General features: G+C 39.1%; 1 protein-coding gene across 1 annotated transcript; it reads left to right on the forward strand.

Annotated features, from left to right (window-relative positions):
• Positions 1–4,011: 4,011 nt before the first annotated feature.
• Positions 4,012–20,503, forward strand: LOC134801110 (cilia- and flagella-associated protein 206-like). The gene is made up of 12 exons (XM_063773638.1): positions 4,012–4,266; positions 4,686–4,927; positions 5,500–5,677; positions 7,002–7,176; positions 9,050–9,242; positions 9,928–10,075; positions 10,851–10,975; positions 11,874–12,016; positions 12,252–12,376; positions 13,377–13,486; positions 16,259–16,490; positions 19,815–20,503. The coding sequence occupies exons 1-12, from the start codon at positions 4,059–4,061 to the stop codon at positions 19,979–19,981; spliced, it is 2,046 nt and encodes a 681-aa protein (XP_063629708.1). The 5' UTR covers positions 4,012–4,058; the 3' UTR covers positions 19,982–20,503.
• The last annotated feature ends 325 nt before the right edge of the window (positions 20,504–20,828 follow it).

The raw sequence follows: 20,828 nt of genomic DNA on the forward strand, positions 1-20,828 counted from the left end.
CATATGAAAGACAAATATGACAAACTTGCTAAGCTTCTGAGAGGTGAGCAAAAGTACAGTGAGCTGCGAAATTGCATGGAGAAATTATGAATGAATTCAATGATAAATTCGTCATGCACTTCCAATGTACCATCAGCATTTTAAAGGCTGATTGTACAAGTTTTAGACAATTATGTCACAGCAACACTGCATCCTCAGGGACTCTATTACTGTACCGCTTTGTTGGTAAAGAAGATAGTAAGACAAGCAGACCTGCTAGTATCTAGTAATCAGATTATCAGTACCGCTACTTGACGCTAGATGTCGCCTACGAAAATAAGCAGCGTTTTGGTTCCAAGCATGTCAAGGGGCTTGGCGGTCCAGTGTTATTAGCAGCTTTCCCTTTGGATGCAGTTACTGCCATCTGGTGGCAGTTTCCAGAGTTTGGCAAGCTCTTAAATAGAAGCTTACTTCCATAGGTTATGCCCATACTTGGTGCCAATGTTTCTACCTCAAAAGGAAGGACAAACAGACAAAGATTTCTACCTGTCTAGAGGCTACACATACAATGATGAAGGTGTCGTAGAAAAGCAAGATACATTTTAATGAGAATGTTTTGTTAAACAATTTGGATGGCTAAAACAGCTCGATTTGTGAATGCTCCCAATCATTATGTCCCACGGTTTGGTTGGCTGGACCTTTATCAACCTAAACCTGAACCGGACATGTGTGCAACATTAATTCACGAGTTCTTCAATGTTTGTGGCGCTGAATTTCATAAGTTATATGGGCAGCAATTTTTTAAAGTAATAAGACTGATAAGCGCGGAATATCTTGCAATACTGGAGATAAATATTATAGATGAAGGAAGACCAGATTAGAAGTGTTTTTTAATTACTTCTGTAATAGGAAACATCAGTGCAATAATGGATCCATGAAAAACAGGGGCTTTTCTGACAAGAGTCTGAAATAGGCTGAAGGGCTCTAAATATTGACAATATTAGAAGAAAATGTTAGAAGAACCATCAGAAATCAAAAAAGAGGAGTTAATCAAGAAGCAAAATCCACCTTTATTAACTCCTGTTTTTTGCAAAGCAGCAAAAAGGCAGAAGCAGTTATTATGGTAGAACCGATTATAGTACATTTAATATGCTTTCAAATGATATCTGTCACAAATTGATCAGTTAAATTTCAGCGTCTTCGTGGATGGCACAAACTATAAAATATTACTCGATTATGATGATAAATCTTCAGGTCTAAGATGTAAAAAAAAACACCTAAACTAAATTTTAGATTTAGCTAAGAAATTGCTGTGATATCTTTTAATGGATTTTATTGTAAAATTTAAATAGATTTAAGACAGCAATTTTAGGCTACATCTGTAAGAAATAAGCATTTAATTATACATTGACATGAATTTTAAATGATAACAGACATTTTCTAATGTATATATTCATGAATTTGAAAAAAAAAATGGCATTAATTGATTTCTAGAAATGACTTTAGATCTTATTCTGTAAAAATAAAAAGTACGTTACGTCATTGAGAACATGGTTCAAAATTGTATGGCAGTAAATGGTAGAATAAGAGTATGGCCCTTATGATCTTGTAAGACTAAAATGGTCTTTATTTGCCTATATGACCCCATATTTTACAATAATACAGTACATAGTAATTATGTAGAAATCTGTGGCAACCCAAAAGGTTACACATTCATAGATGAGATAAGTTTCTCACAGTAAAAACCTTATTGAAAATAAACCTTATTGTAATTGAACTAAGGTCTACTGTCGTTTAAAATAGAGCAAGAACGAGCCCTTATTGATAAAAATATGGGGACGCTTAAAACATTTCCCCTGAATATAAATAATACAAAGTGTAACATATGTTACTGCATTTACAATTTGTTGAAGAGTTAGACCAAGACAAGTCTGCAACGATTTTGATAGCACACGCAGTGCTAGTGTTATTTTAAACGTCAAACTTTCATGACATTATGACGTACATATTGCTTCCCCAATATTACAGGGTTCTATGTTACATTTTCAAGTTAGTTGAAATTCGACTTAATGTCAGTACGACAATGTTCAAATTTCAGTTCGATAAAAGTGAAACATAGAAAGAACCCTGTAATATTGGGGCAGCGATATGCTATCAAAATCGTTGCAGACTTGTCTTGGTCTAGCTATTGTAAAGGGCCTAAAGTGTTGCCACACTTAACATAAGTACCTATTTTTAGAACATCATTAGTGTTAATTAAAATCAGAGATGAATAAATAACATAGGATGTTCCTCTAAAATTGTGCGTTCTTCAAAGTGTTTTTTGTATAGCGTTTTGACTTTCGCTTATATAGTTTGGCAAGCCATTTCGGTTAGTACAAAAAGGCGGCAAATTTAAAAATGTATACAAAATCTGAATATAGCTCCTTTTTCTACTGACAAAGTGGTTTTGCCAGAGTATATTTTAATGACAATGTTATGGTAGAAGCATAGAGAAAATTAAATACATATAGTAAGACAAGAGTGTTCACTCCATACATCAGTTTTGGTACCAAAAAGACTATTATTTTCAAAGTCGACATCTAGCGTCGAATAGCGGAATTATCAGTACTGCTACTTGACAATAGATGTAGCACCGACCGGAAAGTCTTTATGTTGTTGAGCATCTATTGTCAAGTAGCAGTACTGATAATTCCGCTACACGATGCTAGATGTCTACTATGAAAATAATAGTCTTTTTGGTACCAAAACTGATGTATGGAGTGATGAGCAATCTTATGTATTTTTTTCTCTATGGGTAGAAGTGAAGAGGACTAGCATTCTGTATTATTTATCGGTCTCTGGTAAATATAATGTAATGAATTTCAAGCCAGTTGCAAACAGGTTTGTGAATCTAGTTCGCTAGATAGAGTATACATTGGTCCTTTTGGGACGAGTTTTACCGAAATAAAGTCTATAAAGTAATTTTTGTGTTTTATTAGTTTGGCATATGAAAACCTATCGTAGTATAATAAAATTCCCATGGACAGACGTGATAAATACAAGGATAGTCAGGGCGTAGCGTGAACTAATCTGGCCGTGGGCGAAGTCGCATCTGCGAGGCCCTTTTCTTTCACTGTGCCCGAAGGGGCCTCGCGCGAGGCCGCCCTTGGGGCGCGAGGCCGTGGGCGACGGCCCACTTCGCCCACGCCTATACTCTGTATCTTTAGGTATTTAAATAAAAGTAAACAAATAATTTGTTCATTTTCGGGTAGTTATAACATTTATTGGTTAACCAACCAAATACAAAACCGCCTGGATCTATGAACAACCTGACTTTAACCTACATTATTTGACCGTGTAATGTATTCATCTACCCTCTGCTTAGGGAGCGATTTGAGGGTAGATTTTGTATACTTTTATATAAATACCTAAAGATACAGAGTTTAGCTATGCCACTAGATATGTAGTCTTCTATTATCATTTGTTTTAAAAGTGGCATTAGGTAAAATAGCATTCCCGAAAATGCGGAATGGCTCATTTTCAGGTTAAATCAATTATTAATCATTTTAATCAACATAAATTATGAATAGCCAAGGATCAAAACTTTTTCATTTGCACACGGTGTAACATCGCATCTTTGATGGTCTAATATTAAACCCTAATATGGCTCATTTTCAGGTTAAATCAATTATTGATCAATATAAATCATGAATATCCAAGGACCAAAACTTTTTCATTTGCACACGGTGTGCAAGTGTTATTTTAAACGTCATACTTCTATGAAATTATGACGTACAAATAACACTTGCACTGCGTGGGCTATGGAAATCGCTGCAGACTTTTCTTGGTCTAACTCTAAGCACGTTTGGGCCAAAGAATATAATACTCACTAGGAGTTTGGTTTGGGCTCTGTTTGGGTATAAAGTATAAACCTAGTGAGTATTATATTCTTTGGTATAAACTACCTAATATACTGACTATACTCTTTGGTATCTATGGTGTATCTAAACAACTTGACAACTATGTCATCACCATAGCAACCATATCATTCAATCAATTTCGACCGACTTGCACATTTTTTTATCCAATTTACAATCATGGCGTGTAACGAAAATATAATAAAAAACATGGCAAATGAAATAACAAGGAATTGCCAAACTCACAATGTTCAAGTTGAAAATGAATTTGTTATTTATATGATTGAGTTGTTGCTGCTGAATCCGAAATATGGGAAGCTGTTTACGAAGACACTGAATAGGGATAATTTGGAGTATTTTGTCAATGAATTTGTCTCTATGATGACTGGTAAGTACCTCTTCCTTATCTTAGCCCTTAGCGCTTTCCTGGTTGCATCCTAAAGGAAAACGGTGTCAAATACCTACATAGTACCTATATAATACTGTGCTTTTGGCAATCTTATCCAAAGAACGAGCCTCTGATGATTTTTATGAATGTGACTCTAGTCTGACTTTCCGACCCAGAGGGGAAAATATTGGAATATGTCCGTTTCCTCATTTGGTAAATGATCACAGAAAACCAAGTAGCTGGTACTTGTTTATTATTTACGAGTACTACCTAGTGGTAGGTATTTTCAGTTCCAATTAAGTTGATAATCTCGTGAAGGTCATCTCATTGACTCAGCAGCAGATCAGCACATTGGGGTATCCTATTTTAATCACCTTCCTTAAACACCAATCACCAAAATCTCACAATTCCACTTTCAGGCGACCAAACAACAATAAACACGCTCAAAATGCAATTCATCATCCAGACCAACTACGACAAACTCCCCTACCTCATCGAGAAGCACCTCGACTCCATAGAGACCACCCTACGACCGCTTGTCGTGGAGATCCTGGAGGGAGACCCCGAGCAGGGCGATGAGGCGGAGTTCAAGAAGCTGTTTCGGAAGATCTCGATTTATATTATATTGGCTAGTGGACTGGGGAATCCTGGGATGATTATGGTGAGTTTTTGTGGGACGATCGAATTTGGGACCAGTGGATATCTGCTCAAGTTTTAAATGAATGAATTAATGAATGATCATTTATTTGTTAATAGTGGGTTTACAAAAAGGTCTTAAAACTATTTACAATATATAAGTATATTATAGGATCTCCACATTGTGCCTATACAAACTAGTATACAAATTTAATTAAACTAGCCTAATTCCATGCAAATATATTATAGCTATTAACTTAACTTATCTATTAAGGAACTCGCCAACACTGTAGAAACATTTCTCAGACAGCCAAGCATAAAATGTGATACAATTGCTCGCGTTTATTGTTGTGCGCGAAATGCACCCTGAGTCGCGTCACGGTCGTATCATAACAATATCAAGACTGTTACAAATCGTAAAATGTGAATACATCTCCATTTCGACATTAGGTACACTGGAGGGTTCCACAGGGTTAAGTTTTTGAAGCCAAATTGTTTTCTAATCAATGGCTCGTTTACCGACAATCGGGTACAATATGACATAAGCAGAACGCCCTGGGTTCGTAGCTTCCCCATAAGCTACGTCATTGTTTTCAGACGTTAAAAGAAGGAATGGCTGCACTGGAGAGCGTCTTCTCCCTAGAAGACTTACAACTCTTCGTGGCACTGCCTCGCTCGGAGAAGAAAGAGCAACTGACAGAGCTGCTAGCCATCGTGTCTGGGGTGCGGCTCTTTAACAGAGACTGCAAGAAGGGCGGCGACCAGATACCGGACCGTAAGTGCAAACTGTTTAGACGCTCGAGCGGTGGCGACCAGCTGGCATCATAAGTTGGCAGCGATTTTGACAGCTCAGACTGCAAGGGTTTGGAACATCAAACTTCTATGAAATTATGACATTGAATAATAATACCTTTTTTTTTTATTACTATTATTAATACAAGAAATAACCTTACGATCTAATTCAGTTCCCTGCAAAACTGTTTACACAGTTTGTCTGCAGGTGCGAGTCTCTTATATAATTACTTACATACGTAATCAATGTAAAATATTATAAAAACTAACATCATACACTTAACTAATATAATCAGATATACCTTACTTTACTTGGGTGACATTTGCAGGCACAGGCATACAATTGTCACCCAAGCATTTTTAATAGGTGCTGCTTGATTGCTGTTTTAAATTTAGTTTTATTGGGCTCGAGCCTGATATTTTCTGGAAGACTGTTTAAAAGATATGGCAACCTTTTTTTTAGAGTTCGGTCTCCGTAATAATTGGTGACGCGGGGTATTTCATATTTTCGCACAGCCGCTGATCTTGTATTATGTTTATGTTCTACTCGTGTCGAGATATGCTCCTTATTGCTGTGGTTGTTAATTGCTAAGAGGTATTTGTGTTTTAAGCTGACCGGGAGTATTTTACAAATTTTAAATAGTTTATTATAATTACCTTTACAACTGTTTCTAGTTTTTTTATTGACGAGTAACTTTAAGAATCTAATTTGTAGCACTTCTACTTTATCTATATACGATTTAAAAGTGAGACCATAGCAATCAAGGGCATAGCTTAACACGGAATCAACTATTGCAAAGTATAAGCACTTTAATACATTAATTGGTACTTTAAAGCTACCTTTAAACGAGCAATTCTTGTTCATTTATTTATACGTAGGTATACTTATTATTTATATATAGGTATACTTATTTCAGGGATCTCGGAAACGGCTCTAACGATTTCGATGTAATTTGCTATATGGGGGTTTTTGGAGGCGATAAATCGATCTAGGTCTTATCTCTGGGAAAACGCGCATTTTTGAGTTTTTACTATGTTTTCCGAGCAAAGCTCGATCTTGTATTGACGTTGAAATAGCACTTGCCCAGTCTGGGCCGTCAAAATCGCTGCCATGCCAACTTACCTTACACCTAGGTACTTTTACTCCAACGCAATATCAACACCTATGCCAATCTTAGTGACACTGATGAAGATTCTAGTAAGTTGTCTTCTGGTCCTGGACAAAACCGCCATGGACTTACCTACGTCTCAACTAAACAATTTTTATTTTATTTAAACTTAGAATCGGAATAATTTTCTCTCTTTAGTGCCTTTCAACCTAGTGGACGCGGGCAAAGCCTGCCTCGCCGCTCTATCGAACTCGCTCTTCGGCGTGATGCAGCGAGTGAACACACTGACAGCAGCTATAGAAGATACCGTGGCGGTTGAGAGTGAGACAGGGAACGTGATGATAATGTTACCGGACAACACGGAACTCTCTTTGTAAGTCAGTGTGGCTACCACCAGTTTGGCACTGACATAAACGCTATCGAGATCGTAACTTATTTTCTATGCATATCGCTCGTATTCGCAACTTAGTGCGAGGGAGATGTATAGAAAGTAAATCACGTAGACGTTAGCGTATATATGTCAGTTTTGACACTATCAGTGACTCATGGTAAGGGTACAGTTATATGTAGGGCTTGCAAATATTCGAAACTTTCAGGTATTCGAATATTCGACTTTTTCTGACGACATATTCGAATATTCGAATAATTATTCGAATATTATAAAAAATAAGAAAAAGAACGAGAAATCGGTTTATTATCGTTTTATTCAAAAGCTTATTTCACATATTGCTAAAACTAATGATATTTTGCAGAAATCCACTTAATTGACTAGATTTTATCATCCTACTATGAGATGCCCACATTTATAAAAACAAGTAAAACGCCAAAATAAGACATAAGGTTTACTCGGCTAATTCCGAATGTCGAAAACTGTCGGATAATTCCGAAAAGAGACTTTTATTATGATGGAATTAAGGGTGATTTTCATCTGTATTTCGGAATTATCCGACAGTTTTCGACATTCGGAATTAGCCGAGTAAACCTTATTCAATATTTCTAGATAAAACTTTTATTATAAATGCGCCGTTGAGTTAAATAATATAACTTTAATCATCTAAACCAAACCTAGGTATGTAAGAAATTTTTTTTAGTAGGTAATTATTTTCTGATTTAAATTAACTTGTAGTCACTCAGAGGCCTTAATTAATGGTCGGCTTAATTATATAATATTGGAATATTTAAGGGAAAAAGTTAGTTGACTACTGGATTATTTGTCAGCTAAAGGTGCATAGTTAGATTACCTAGTTGGGCACTTGGGCAGGTTTGGTATGATCAAATTTGAGAATTGCGATAAGTGCGGGCAAGGTTTAGTCTTAATAAACAGAATGACCCTTTAACTTAAAACTTATGCACCGTAAAAATAACATACTTTTTGATTTCGTTTTCTTTCAAATTGAGTTAGGCTTCACTGTATTCACGAAGTCTATCGAGAGGAATACAGTAAAAATATTATTTCCTTCGTATTTGGGTACCTACCATTACTCATTCACTGTAAATACCCGGAAAACACACAGAAACTGTAACTGCAGCGGATTAAATAGATTTTTTATAGTAATAAAAAATATTCGAATATTCGAAACCTGAGCGGCCGAATATTCGAATATCAAAACAGGCCGACATTCGACAAATTCGAATATTCGAATATTCGAATTGCAAGCCCTAGTTATATGACAAGGCAAACGTGTGTCGTTCTTCAAATAGCACGTTTCGTTACAGCTCTTTTAAGTATCATATGTTTCTTCTCAAAGTTCATATTTTCACCGCGTCGTGCGTTGGCGTCGCTTACTATATGTCCCCTACCACCATGCAACTTCGCATATAGCCAATATATTCTAAACCTGTGCTCCGAAGGGTTAATGCACCCCCGTCGCGCTCGGCACATGACAACCGATATATGTGAGGAAATCTGCATACACCTGCGAAGAAATTCAAAAGGTGTATGTGAAGTCCCCAATCCGCATTGGGCTAGCGTGGAGACTATAGCCCAAGCCCCCTCGCGCATGAGAGGAGGCCTGTGCCCAGCAGTAGGACGTAGGACGTATATAGGCTGAATTATTATTATTTGTGTCTCTTACAAATTCTCGGGGCCATAGGGTCCCGGGCATTTGGAAGGCGTGAGTGGGGCCAAGTATACATATTATTATATGTGATTAACTGCTTTGAGCAGCCTGAGAATAAACTCGAACTGTCTTTTCTTAAGTACTATGTGGTTTAATAACAAATTAAACTCCTCTCTCCATTTCCAGAGAGAATTACCAACACATATTCAACCTCCTCGCCTTCAACCGTCAATACGAAGTGATAATCCGAAGGTTGCTCAGCGACGTAGAACTCATGGTGTCCAACGCCAATTTATACGTCGAGCGAGTGAGGGAGGCGCTGGAAAACTTGCATGCTGCGGTCAAATATAAGGCGGCTGTGCCGGTTGCTGTGGTTTTCGTAAGCATGTTTCGCATGTGTATGGTTTTCGATGTTACGTTAATAATCAGTATTCAGTGGCGTAAAATGTTTGGTGTCTAACGCCAACCTGTACGTGGAACGAGTAGAGAGGCACTGGAGAATCTACACGCTGCTGTCAAATAATATAGAAAGTGGATATAGTGTATATAAAGATTGCTGTTTTTGAGAGCTATGCTTCTTTCACAGGAGTATGGGTTTCGACGTTAGAAAGTGCGCCTGAATTTCCTTGAAATACACGAAAGTGAATCAGACTCGGCAAAGGAAATCTTGTATTTCAAAGGCTGAGCACTTAAGGAGAATTTTCTGAGCAGATTTACTTTAATATTTTCAATTTTTCATATAACCTTTCTTACGCCGCTATAAAAGCACCGATTATTCGTTAACTATAGCTACCCGCCCCGGCTTCGCACGGGTTACACAAACCATAACAAATTATACACGTAAACCTTCCTCAAGAATCACACAAATGTGATGAAAAACATTGTGTGTGTCACGGGCGGTACAGGAATTACGAACTCGTGTTAATTAAGCCCTCACCTTCGGCTTCGGGCTTCAATTCACACTCGTTCGTTGATTCTTGTTTGCCGCCCTTAATACACAATGTACTATTTCCGCTCACCTATTCCTTTTACTTCGCTTTAGCCTCTATTTTATTATCTTTCAGCCTCTATTCTGTCGTCTCTGGCACACGTGGCGCGGCATGCAGAACATCATGTACCTCGTCTCCACTGTGAACCGTCTCATGTCCGCCCTGGCCAACCTTCAGGGCCAGATGCCGATGCCTTCGGACACTTTGGACGCCATGTTAGCAGGTATCATCATGTGATTTGTAGAATAAGTATAGTTCAGTGGTTGCCAAAGTTGACTGGTTTCCGACCCACCTAACAAAAATTGCCAAATTCGGGACCCACCCCTTAGTCTTAAACAGGGAGCATGAAATATTTTTAGTACCGGCTGTTAAAAACCTGATCGATCGACATGTCGCCTTATGTGTTAAAACTTGGCTCGCGACCCACCAAGTCCACCAACGGGTCGCGAGCCATAATTTGGGAAATGCTGTCACAGTAATTTCTTTAAAATTGACCCAGTGCGTGACCCCTCACTCGCCACCATACTGTAGCTACAGGCTACAGCATAATCTTCACTTTCCTTTACCCAACTCAAAACTTTTAGCTAGCTTCTAGAGGTTAAGTTGACTGTTGTAAAAAAAACTCTGACACTAAGCCCCCCCAAGCCCCCACATGCAGTCTAGATTGCTATGATTCCTTTGTCTAGACAAAGGACCAAAAATCCTGACATGTCAGGGGAAATCTTGACGTTTGGAAACTCTAATTTACTTGGTCCTCAACTGTGATCATACGTACCTTATGATTTATGATACATGGCGTGCAAAAGGTTTAAAATTGTAATGACATCTCTGCTAAAAACAAAAATTAATTATAGATGGTCAAGCAAATCTTGTCAGTAGAAAAATGCGCGAAATTCAAATTTTCTATGAGACGATATCCCTTCGCGCCTACATTTTTCAAATTTGTCGCCTTTTCCTAGTGACAATATCTGCTTGACCAACTATAATTGTCTTGACAGGCAAGGAAATAATAACAGACCAGCAGCGTCTGTCGCGGACCATTAGCATCGACGAGCGACTCAGCATGGGGGCCTTGAGGTCCTACGTGCAAGATTCCCCGTTAAACAGCGAGGAGCATACTCAGGTAGACAGCAGGGCCTTCTGAATACCTAAAGGAAATAACGACAGACCAGGAGTATGGCGTGATCCATCAGCATTGAGGAGCGACTCAGCATGGGGGCCTTGAGGTTCTACGTGCAGGATTCCGGCGACAAGCATACTCGGGTAGCGATATCGACCCTTACCGTAGCCCATCGTGTGGCAGATGCCATTTTGCATATTTCTGAATAGGTATGTGACTAATTCCCGCTGCTACAAGGAAAAAATATTGCCGCATATGACGGTCTCCCGGTCCGCTGCGGCACAATGTTTATGTGAATTCAATGAATTGCCTAAAACTGGTTCTGCACTGCTCTAGACACATAATAATGAGAGATCATTGAACAAAGACAGGCTACAGTTGGTCAGTATCGTCAACAAAGTTTTAGTTACCTACATGGAAAATTCATTATTTCGTGTTTAATAACAAAACTTCCGTGAGACACAGACATATTAACAACGTATAAAATACGTGAGTGACCCGTTTTTAATATATTTAATATTTCGTGTTTAATTGCGCGGTGGTGTGTCGCCCCGCCGAGCCCCTGCCAGATGTGGCAAAATGGAGGCCACTAGCCTTTTGAACGCCACAGACGGCAATTGACGTCAACGCAAAATCGTGACAAAGACGGCATTTGACATCGATCGTTTTTTGATGAAATCTACTGAAAAACACCCCACATTTAGGTTGGCATTATTTATTCACAAAGCTAAATTTCACCCCCGTGACGTCAGTGGCACGGCAAATGGATGCGCCGTTTAGCGTTCAAAAGGCTAGACGTAGTAATTTTTTTGCTTTTTCCAGTACCAACGGATATCTCGAATCTTCGAATGTGAAGAGGTCTTGAAAATAAGGCTTTTATATTTTAGTTTCTTTGTTCCAGTACCTCGGATTCTGCGCGCTCTGTCTATGCGCCGGCGCGCTCGTGCCCGGCAACCCGCGGTTCGGTCTCATCAAACATGTCGGCCGCCGGTTTGCATTCTGCTCCGTCAAGATGGCGACGCAGTTTAGCAAGGAACCACAACGGTACGTGATTTACTCTAAACCTTTGACCGCCACAATCGGTTATAGACGACATAGGTCACAAAAATTAACTTGATTACTTTTACATTCTAGTATCTAATTTGTAATAAGGCAGTTAGAAGTTGGAAACAACTGGAAATACGAGTCAATTCGATTATCTAAAATCTAACCCTTCATTGAAGCACATAGATAGAGAAAGAGTTTAGGTACTTAAATAATTCACTACTTATTTTTTTAGCTACGTGAACGAGGTGTTGGACTACGCCCGGAACAACCCGCATGTGATAAATCTGCTCAACATTTGGGAGGCCGTTTACAAGGTGCGAGACGTGGATAGTCTGGTCGTCAAGCATGTCAAGAAGAGTAAGTAGAATGTCAAAACAAACTAGGAATCTTAGTTTGGTGACAGAATATACTGTAGGGTGATCTAACACTGTTGACAGCAGTCATAATTAAAATAAACGTAGTAAATAATAGGACTCTATAAAGCCGAGATAAAAAGGGCTTTTTCTCAAATAAGTTTTTGGTAAAAAAATCATTTTTGGTACAAGCTTTTATCGCTGACTGTACTTTTCTTACCACAGGCAAAGACATATGTAACTTCGTATAAGACGAATAAAGTCTAAGGAAAAAACGTGCCTCGGAATACAAGTAAAAGTCATTCTCGAATAGATGCCGCACACACCTTTAGCCTATCCTCGGCTAGATGGCGTGACGACACCGTTTCATATTTAACAATTTTAACACATAGATATCAGTGAATGAACATGGATCAAAATTATATAAAAATAATAAAATCATTTATACCATATATATACATTTTTTGATAACTTTATACGTTTTCATTTTGAGTTTTAGTCGTGTGTCGATAGATGGCAGTAAATTTACAGTGACTACAAAATTTACAATGACAGGACCCCTCTATACTATCTATTCTTTTTGCCACAGGCAACTAATACTCATCGAGACAATTCTAAAAACAAAACACAATTAGGTTGCGTTGTTTTATCACAGAGTTCCTATGGCCACTTCCTGTTTCCATCATCAGATCAGCTCGATGGTACCATAATATTGCATTGTCACACAACTTACATACGTAATATACGTATGCAAATTTTCAGCTCAATCGAAAATCGGGAAGTGGCTCTTTATAGCTTCCTAAAATTAACAGGGTAAGTTAAATAAAATCTTGTAAAAACAATACATCACTATTTTTTTTTGGGCAGTCGTGTAAAAAGCGGAACATTCAGCCGGCTTCCCCGATTGGTATTACTGACTAATCATGTCCACTTGTATCGTGACAATACTTTGAACATTCTGAGGACGTACATGATATAGTGATCGCTTACATTGCATGTTACAGTCAAAGTGCACGAGAAAGAAATACAGACGGAGACGCACCCGATACCAGAATATATGGAGAAGAACTACCATTGGGACCTGTGGGAGTGGAAGCGGCGCGCCTGTCAATGGGTATTCAGAAACCTTCTCTTCTAGCAAGCAAGACACGTCGAGGTATTCTAGAGGGTTCCATCCGGTGCACTGCCCCAGCCACCGCAAGCGTCTGTGGTTGAGAAGAGCGGCAAGACTGGGCAGCTGTGCTTTTTCAAGAACCCTTTGATTGGTCACTTTGGGACTGGAACCTCAGGTGGCTCAGCTGGTGGGTCAGCTTTCTCTGCCAAAAATGTGGGAGGTCGTGCCGCTCACGCATCGGCCTCCACAGTCGCCAAACCCTGCATAAATCATCTGCAATAGATATCTATCTATCAAACACACGTGTACTGAGGAATAAGATGGGGTTCCCCATCTATCGCTAACTAAGTGCGGTCCTGAGGGCCATACCTACCGCACACATAACATTGAAAATGGAAATATCATTACAAATTCAAATTCAATTTCTTTAATGTCAAAATAACACATGTCAACAAAATCACAATAGAACTACGAAATATACAACTAACACTAAACACTCAACTACAAAACAATAACACTAAATTAAAAACACATAACCAGATCAAGGAAAGAAGAAGAAAATAGCTTAAACATCACAAATACATCACAAATGTCATTATTTACGAAATTATTTAATGTTAAATTTACTGTAGAATTCCTTAACCGTAAAAAATGCCTTATCAATTAAATATGCTTTCAACAAACAGGTCATAAGAAGCCGCCTCTTTAATCTCACGGCTCAGGCTGTTAAAGATTTTAATTCCAACTACCCCCAACGAGTTGGATGTTTTCGCAAGCCTGACAAAGACAGACTTAATGTCCCTATCAGTTCTCCTTTGTTCAGGTCGACGCATCACATATTCACTTTTGTGCATATACATGTACTTCGCCACTTCAAGAATATATAACGAGGGTACCGTTAGAATTTTTAATTCGCGGAAATACTCTTTAGTCGGAGTAAATGGCGGCACCCCAGATAACATTCTAACAGCCCTCTTTTGTAGCAAAAATACTCTGTCCCTATCGGCTGCCAGCCCCCAAAGGTCAATACCGTACGCTAAGATTGAGTTCACATACGCATAATATGCCATACGGAGATTCTTACACGATAGTGCAGGAGCAAGCCGAGACAGTGCAAACGACGCTTTAGTAAGTCTACTGGTAAGTGCATCAATATGTTTGTCCCATTTCAAGCCACAGTCAAATTCAAAACCAAGAAACCGCGTGTTCTGCACCTGTGGAAGTGTAGTATTATTTATCGTTATGCCAAGGGGGGTCGGATATAGTCCTCTTAGCCAGAAATGCATTATAGATGTCTTATTTAAGTTAATCAAAAACCCATTTACTTGGAACCAACTTGTCAATTTTACTAATGTATATAAAATGTTCTCTCTTAGTTCATCAAAGGTCTCACCAGTAATTATGGCACATCCATCATCAGCAAACATTATAAAATCGCCATCTTGAAATAAACTAATGAGGTCATTAATCATCACCAAGAAGAGGAAATTTCCAACCGCTGAACCCTGAGGGACAGAACAGTCATCAAGGGTCCTCATCTCAGATTTAGTTGCCCCCCCCTCATCAACGGACACAACCTGTTCCCTGCCCTTCAAAAACGATTTAATAAAATTTAGAAGACTACCTTGTACACCGTACCTTTGCAACTTATGTAATAATAATCCGTGATCAACTAAATCAAACGCACGTGACAAGTCACAAAAAACTGCTGCAACCATTTTCTTTTGGTCAATATACTGAAGGACACGCTGATAGACCGCACGAGCAGCATCTACCGTAGACCTGCCGTGGCGGTATGCATACTGGCGATCGTGAAGTAACTTGTTAGTTTCAAAGTAATCCATCAACCTATTACAAAGGCCGATATGGGACGAATTTTTTTTATTTCCTCTTTCAATCCCTTGCCCTTGTAAACTGGGCTAACTTTGACTATCTTCAATGCGCTAGGATATTCCCCAATAATAGCACATTGATTTAGCAGGGCACAAAAAATATCTATGACATTATCAGGTAATTTCTTTATAAGGTCTGCCGACATATCATAAATATCTGTCGAATGTTTGGATTTTATGGCTTTTAACAGTTGTTTAATCTCTGAAATCGTGAAAAGGAAAGTGTCAACTCCCACATTACATTATCCCTTTAGCAGTTGCGAACTTGCGATATAAGTAGGCTTAGCACGTGTGCACCTCGACAGTATGTCACGCGCGAGATAGACCATCCATCCCTTTCTAATTAACATAGTTTGAAAAAGACGGGAAGTTAATCTCGCGCGCGAGAGACTGTTGAGGTGCACACATGGCCTACTGAAAGAGCGATAGATTGGGAAATTAACTCTTGATGTCTTTTTAATATTTAGCATATGACAACAGAGTTCAACTAAGACTTTTTTGGCGACGGAACCCTTTTAGAAAGCGATATATTTGACGGAGCCCCAAATAAAAAAAAATCGTTCGTCACCTAGTGTCACTACCTACATATCGTCAGGTGACAAGCAAATCTCACTAATTACTAAAAAACAATTAAACAAAAATCAACCTTGTTTGAGTACTAATATGGTTCACAATGGCTATGACCTTGTGGTGGTAATTAGTGAGTTTTGCTTGTCACCTGACGATATATAACTGTAGACCAGTGATATAGAAGAGCTGGTTATTGATTTGTTTTCGCTTTTTATCGCGGAGCCCCCACAGAGGCTTGGCGGAGCCCCAGTAGGGATCCGCGGAGCACACTTTAAGAATGGCTGAACTACGATTTAACCTAAATTTTCAGGCGTCAATAGTGAACTGCCGCACAAAATCCACTCAAACCAACTACAGCCACCTCCGCTCCGAGATCCAATGTCAGACCGTCGAGCCCCGTGACAAGTGCTACCAGACCAGGAAGGATGCGGGGATGACTACGGACTTCAGTAACAACTTTATTTGGGGGCTGAGGGGGCAAATTGGGTACGGGCAGCACTGGATGGACTTTGTGCAGAAGAGTCATCCGGAGAAGTTAAAAGGTAAGAGATCTTTCTTAGTATCAGCCTCAAATGGCGCCTTAAGCCAGTTGAGGGTAGATGAACACATTACACGATCAAATAATGTAGGTTTAAGTCAGGTCGTTCAGTGACTGATCCAGGCGGTTTTGTAATTGGTTGGTTAACTTATGTTACAACTACATATACATATTGTTTGTTTACTTTTATTTAAATACCTAAAGATACAGACTATAGGTTTGACGACCGGTCTGGCTTAGTGGGTAGTGACCCTGCCTGCGAAGCCGATGGTCCTGTCCTGGGTTCGAATACCGGTAAGGGCATTTATTTCTGTGATGAGCACAAATATTTGTTCCCGAGTCGTGGATGTTTTCTATGTATTTAAGTATTTGTATATTATACAGGGTGGAAAGGCACGACGATCCTTTCCGGAAATGGGAGATAGTTTAGCCTAAGCTCTATATTTTCTCCATAGAAACTATGTTAATATGGGCAACCGTTTCTAAATTATGACCTTTTAAACATCCACGCAAAAAACTACTTTGTTCTAACCCTAACAGGTGACAGGGTCAATGAACTTACTTGTAAACAATCAGTATTCGACAGGAAATTATGCTAATTTGTTGCCATCTAACCATTTTTAGGTCTGCTTACAGCACGGTAAGAATCATTGCAGGATTTTCGCTTTCTTAGTGGTTCCACTTGTTCAATACTTGAATGAAATAGTTATGTTATTCCTTAATATTAATAATACTAACCACAACATTGTTTACAACGACAGTTCAAATGGTGACATTGACAACCACTCAAAAGTAATTAATCGTCTTATAAATATCTCTGGTTTCCTTGACTGATAAAAAGGTTTTAGTTTCTTAACACGTTTCACAAAATTATTTTCGAATAATTGGAAACTATCTAAAATAATTAAAAATAACAAGTAGGTTGTGTTAGTTGCACCAAATGAACTTGCAAAAATTAAATACTAAGAATAAATCAAGAATAAATACTTCTTAAATACCTAACTAACAAACCTTCTTGCGTGGTAGGAAATAGACAGACCGTCTGATGTTTGAAATTAAATGTGCCACAAATTGCAATTTACGCGATAAAACCTAGTTCCAAAATGCCCTTGGGAGCCCGCGATTACCTAAATTTGCTTATGTTATACGGGGAGTGTAATTATAATGCCGCCGAGACGTTACGACGCTACAGACAAAGATATCCTCCACCACACCCAACTAGCCGTATGTCAATTTTACGGGCCATTGATCGCGTGGCAAATAATGAGCCCATAGTACCACGAACGGGCCAAAACGACCAACGGGGAGGAGGTGTAGTTCACATTGCACCAAGACTTGAAGAGCGAGTGCTGCGGTATTTCGAGCAAAATCCAAGGGCTAGTTCGAGGCAGGCAGCCCGACATTTCCGCCTAACTCATACCGCAGTACTCAAAATCTTGAAACGTGCACGTCTTCACCCTTACAGCATTCAGCGAGTTCAAGCTCTGCTGCCCAGGGACTGCCCTGTACGAGCAGCATACTGCCGTTGGCTTTTAAATAAACTGGAGGAAGATCGCCTGTTCATCCGCCGCATTATTTGGAGCGATGAAAGTTTGTTTTCCCGTAACGGCATGTGGAATAGGCGAAATGAACATATGTATGCAGTAGAAAATCCGTTCGAATACCGACATTCGGGTCACCAATATCGGTGGTCCGTTAACGTCTGGGCTGCAATACACGGGGATACACTGATTGGACCTGTTTTTTTGCCTCCAACTTTGAACAGAGCTGGATACTTGGAACTGTTGAATACGGAGTTGCAGAATTACCTTGACGATTTACCAGTGGCCGAGCGTAGAGAAGTATGGTTCCAGCAAGATGGTGCACCGGCCCATTCTGTTAACGAAGTGCGGCTAGCCCTGAACGACGAATTTGGAGATAGATGGATCGGCCGGTTCGGACCGCATCGTTGGCCACCACGATCTCCGGATCTGACGCCTCTAGACTTTTTTCTTTGGGGGACTATCAAGGATATAGTGTACAAAACGGAGTGTGACAACGCCGAAGAAATGAGGCAAAGGTTAACCATTGCTTTCGCCAGCCTGCGCCGTAGAAACGTTCGAGAGCGAATATTAGCAAAGGTACACCGACATACTCGCGCACGGGCTGCAGCCTGCATTATTATGCACGGAGGCCACTTTGAACATAGAATGTGAATTTATTCAGTTGTAAATAAAGTAGTTATGATAATAACAACAACAACAACCTCTTTCATAATAAATATCTCTGGTTTCCTTGACTGATAAAAAGGTTTTAGTTTCTTAACACGTTTCACAAAATTATTTTCGAATAATTGGAAACTATTTAAAATAATAAAAAATTACATGTAGGTTGTGTTAGTTGCACCAAATGAACTTGCAAAAATGAAATACTAAGAATAAATCAAGAATAAATACTTCTTCAATACCAAACTAACAAACCTTCTTGCGTGGTAGGAAATAGACAAGACGTCTGATGTTTGAAATTAAATTTTCATTGAACTATACTTATTGAATGTCATATTCTTCAAATAAAAATGTTAGATGCTCGTGGCTATTTAAATTTGTGGGGCTGTGTAAAAGATATGGTGTACCAAACCAAACGGAATGTGAAACTGCGGACGAAATGAGACAAAGGCTAATTGGTGCTTTCTGCGGAGGATAAATGACGAAGAGCATACACTATATCGCATGTGCATCGACATACTCGGGTACGGGCTGCGGCGGCGTTGTAATACACGGAGGTACATTTGAACACCGTATGTGAAAAGAAGATAGTATTAAATATTGGAAAAAAGTAATTATCTAAGAAAGTAATACAATTGTTTGTAATATTTTTGCATGCATTTGATTTATTTGACATTTATGCGTCATTCATACATCATTGCGATACTGTCAACGATCGGAAAAAAGTGTAAAGTCCCGAGCTTTCCCGACGGAGATCCTTAATCTAGCCGTCATGTGCACATGCTATAGGGTTATCACCACAGTTAAAAAGTAGTATTTTTGCAATTTTTATTTTTTACTCAATTAACGATTCTTACCATTACCAATAGTCTCTGTATCACTTAAACGACCTAATACTTCCGGGAAGGATCGTCGTGCCTTTCCACCCTGTATATATCGTTGTCTGAGTACCCACAACACAAGCCTTCTTGAGCTTACCGTGGGACTTAGTCACGACTTAGTCAATTTGTGTAAGAATGTCCCTATAATATTTATTTATTTATAGGTGTAGGGTGCTTTAGAGGTCGGGCGCGCATATAAAAGATACCTAGATAGATCTATATCGGTTTATTCATGTTTTCCAGCCCAAACCTTCACTGCGTGCACGTGGCCCTGCGAGCCCGCCACGCCTCCCTCAGATTCCGACTTCCAAGAACAGTTCAAAGAGAAGAAAGCTCTTTTCAACACGAGCGTTACAACTATCAAAAGCATTCGGTTTTCAAAATTCGATTTTAGCTGGTATAAGGAATAGGGAATACGCAAAACTCTGCGTAGGGGGCACCACTAGCACAAACAGTAAACCGCCTTGATGCATCAATGCCATGTTTATTAGTAACAAATAATCGTGAAAACGTATCAAAAACTGTTTACGGCATAGTACTCTATGGTTTACGGTTTGTGCTAGTGCTACGCTCTGGCAGTAGAATATTGCAGTAATATCACAGAAGAAATCATAGTACTACCGTACAGAAAGGACACTTCCTACAAAGCCGAAGTTTGACAGCGGTTCAGGGTCGAATCATACCCTTACTACCCTTTCGGCTATTTAGGGTTGTCAAAATTCAAGTGATTATCTTATCTGTGGTCGCGCACGCAAGAGGAAGTCAAGTGGTGCCAACCCTAATAACTGCTCGGAGCAATGCTGAGCCGAACGGAGCCGTGTTCGACCGAAGTCAGGAGTGTCTCCCCACTGGTAATATATACCTTCTCCCTATAGGAGTGGAATGTCAACTTTTATAGGACATTTTCGTACCATCTATGATGCTTACCAGTACCCATACCATGAGTCACTGACGGTGTCCACGCATATACGCCAACGTCTATGTAATTTACTTTCTCGTGGTAGCCACACGGTCATAACCTATATTGACTTCATCACTTATGTAGGAAATAATGTAAACACGATCATTTTTAGAAAATACTTATTTAATAATCATTCATACATTATGTTTAATAAATCGTTATTGCTCAATTGTGTTACTTATTTATAACATTAAAATAAGACCCATAGAAATGAATTAATTTCATAAAAAACATCTCACTTTAACCTTTTGGACGCCAATGGCCGATATATCCGCACCGCAGGTTCAACACCAAAA

The sequence above is a fragment of the Cydia splendana genome, chromosome 21 (assembly GCF_910591565.1).
Source record: "Cydia splendana chromosome 21, ilCydSple1.2, whole genome shotgun sequence".
Classification (NCBI taxonomy): Eukaryota; Metazoa; Arthropoda; class Insecta; order Lepidoptera; family Tortricidae; genus Cydia; species Cydia splendana.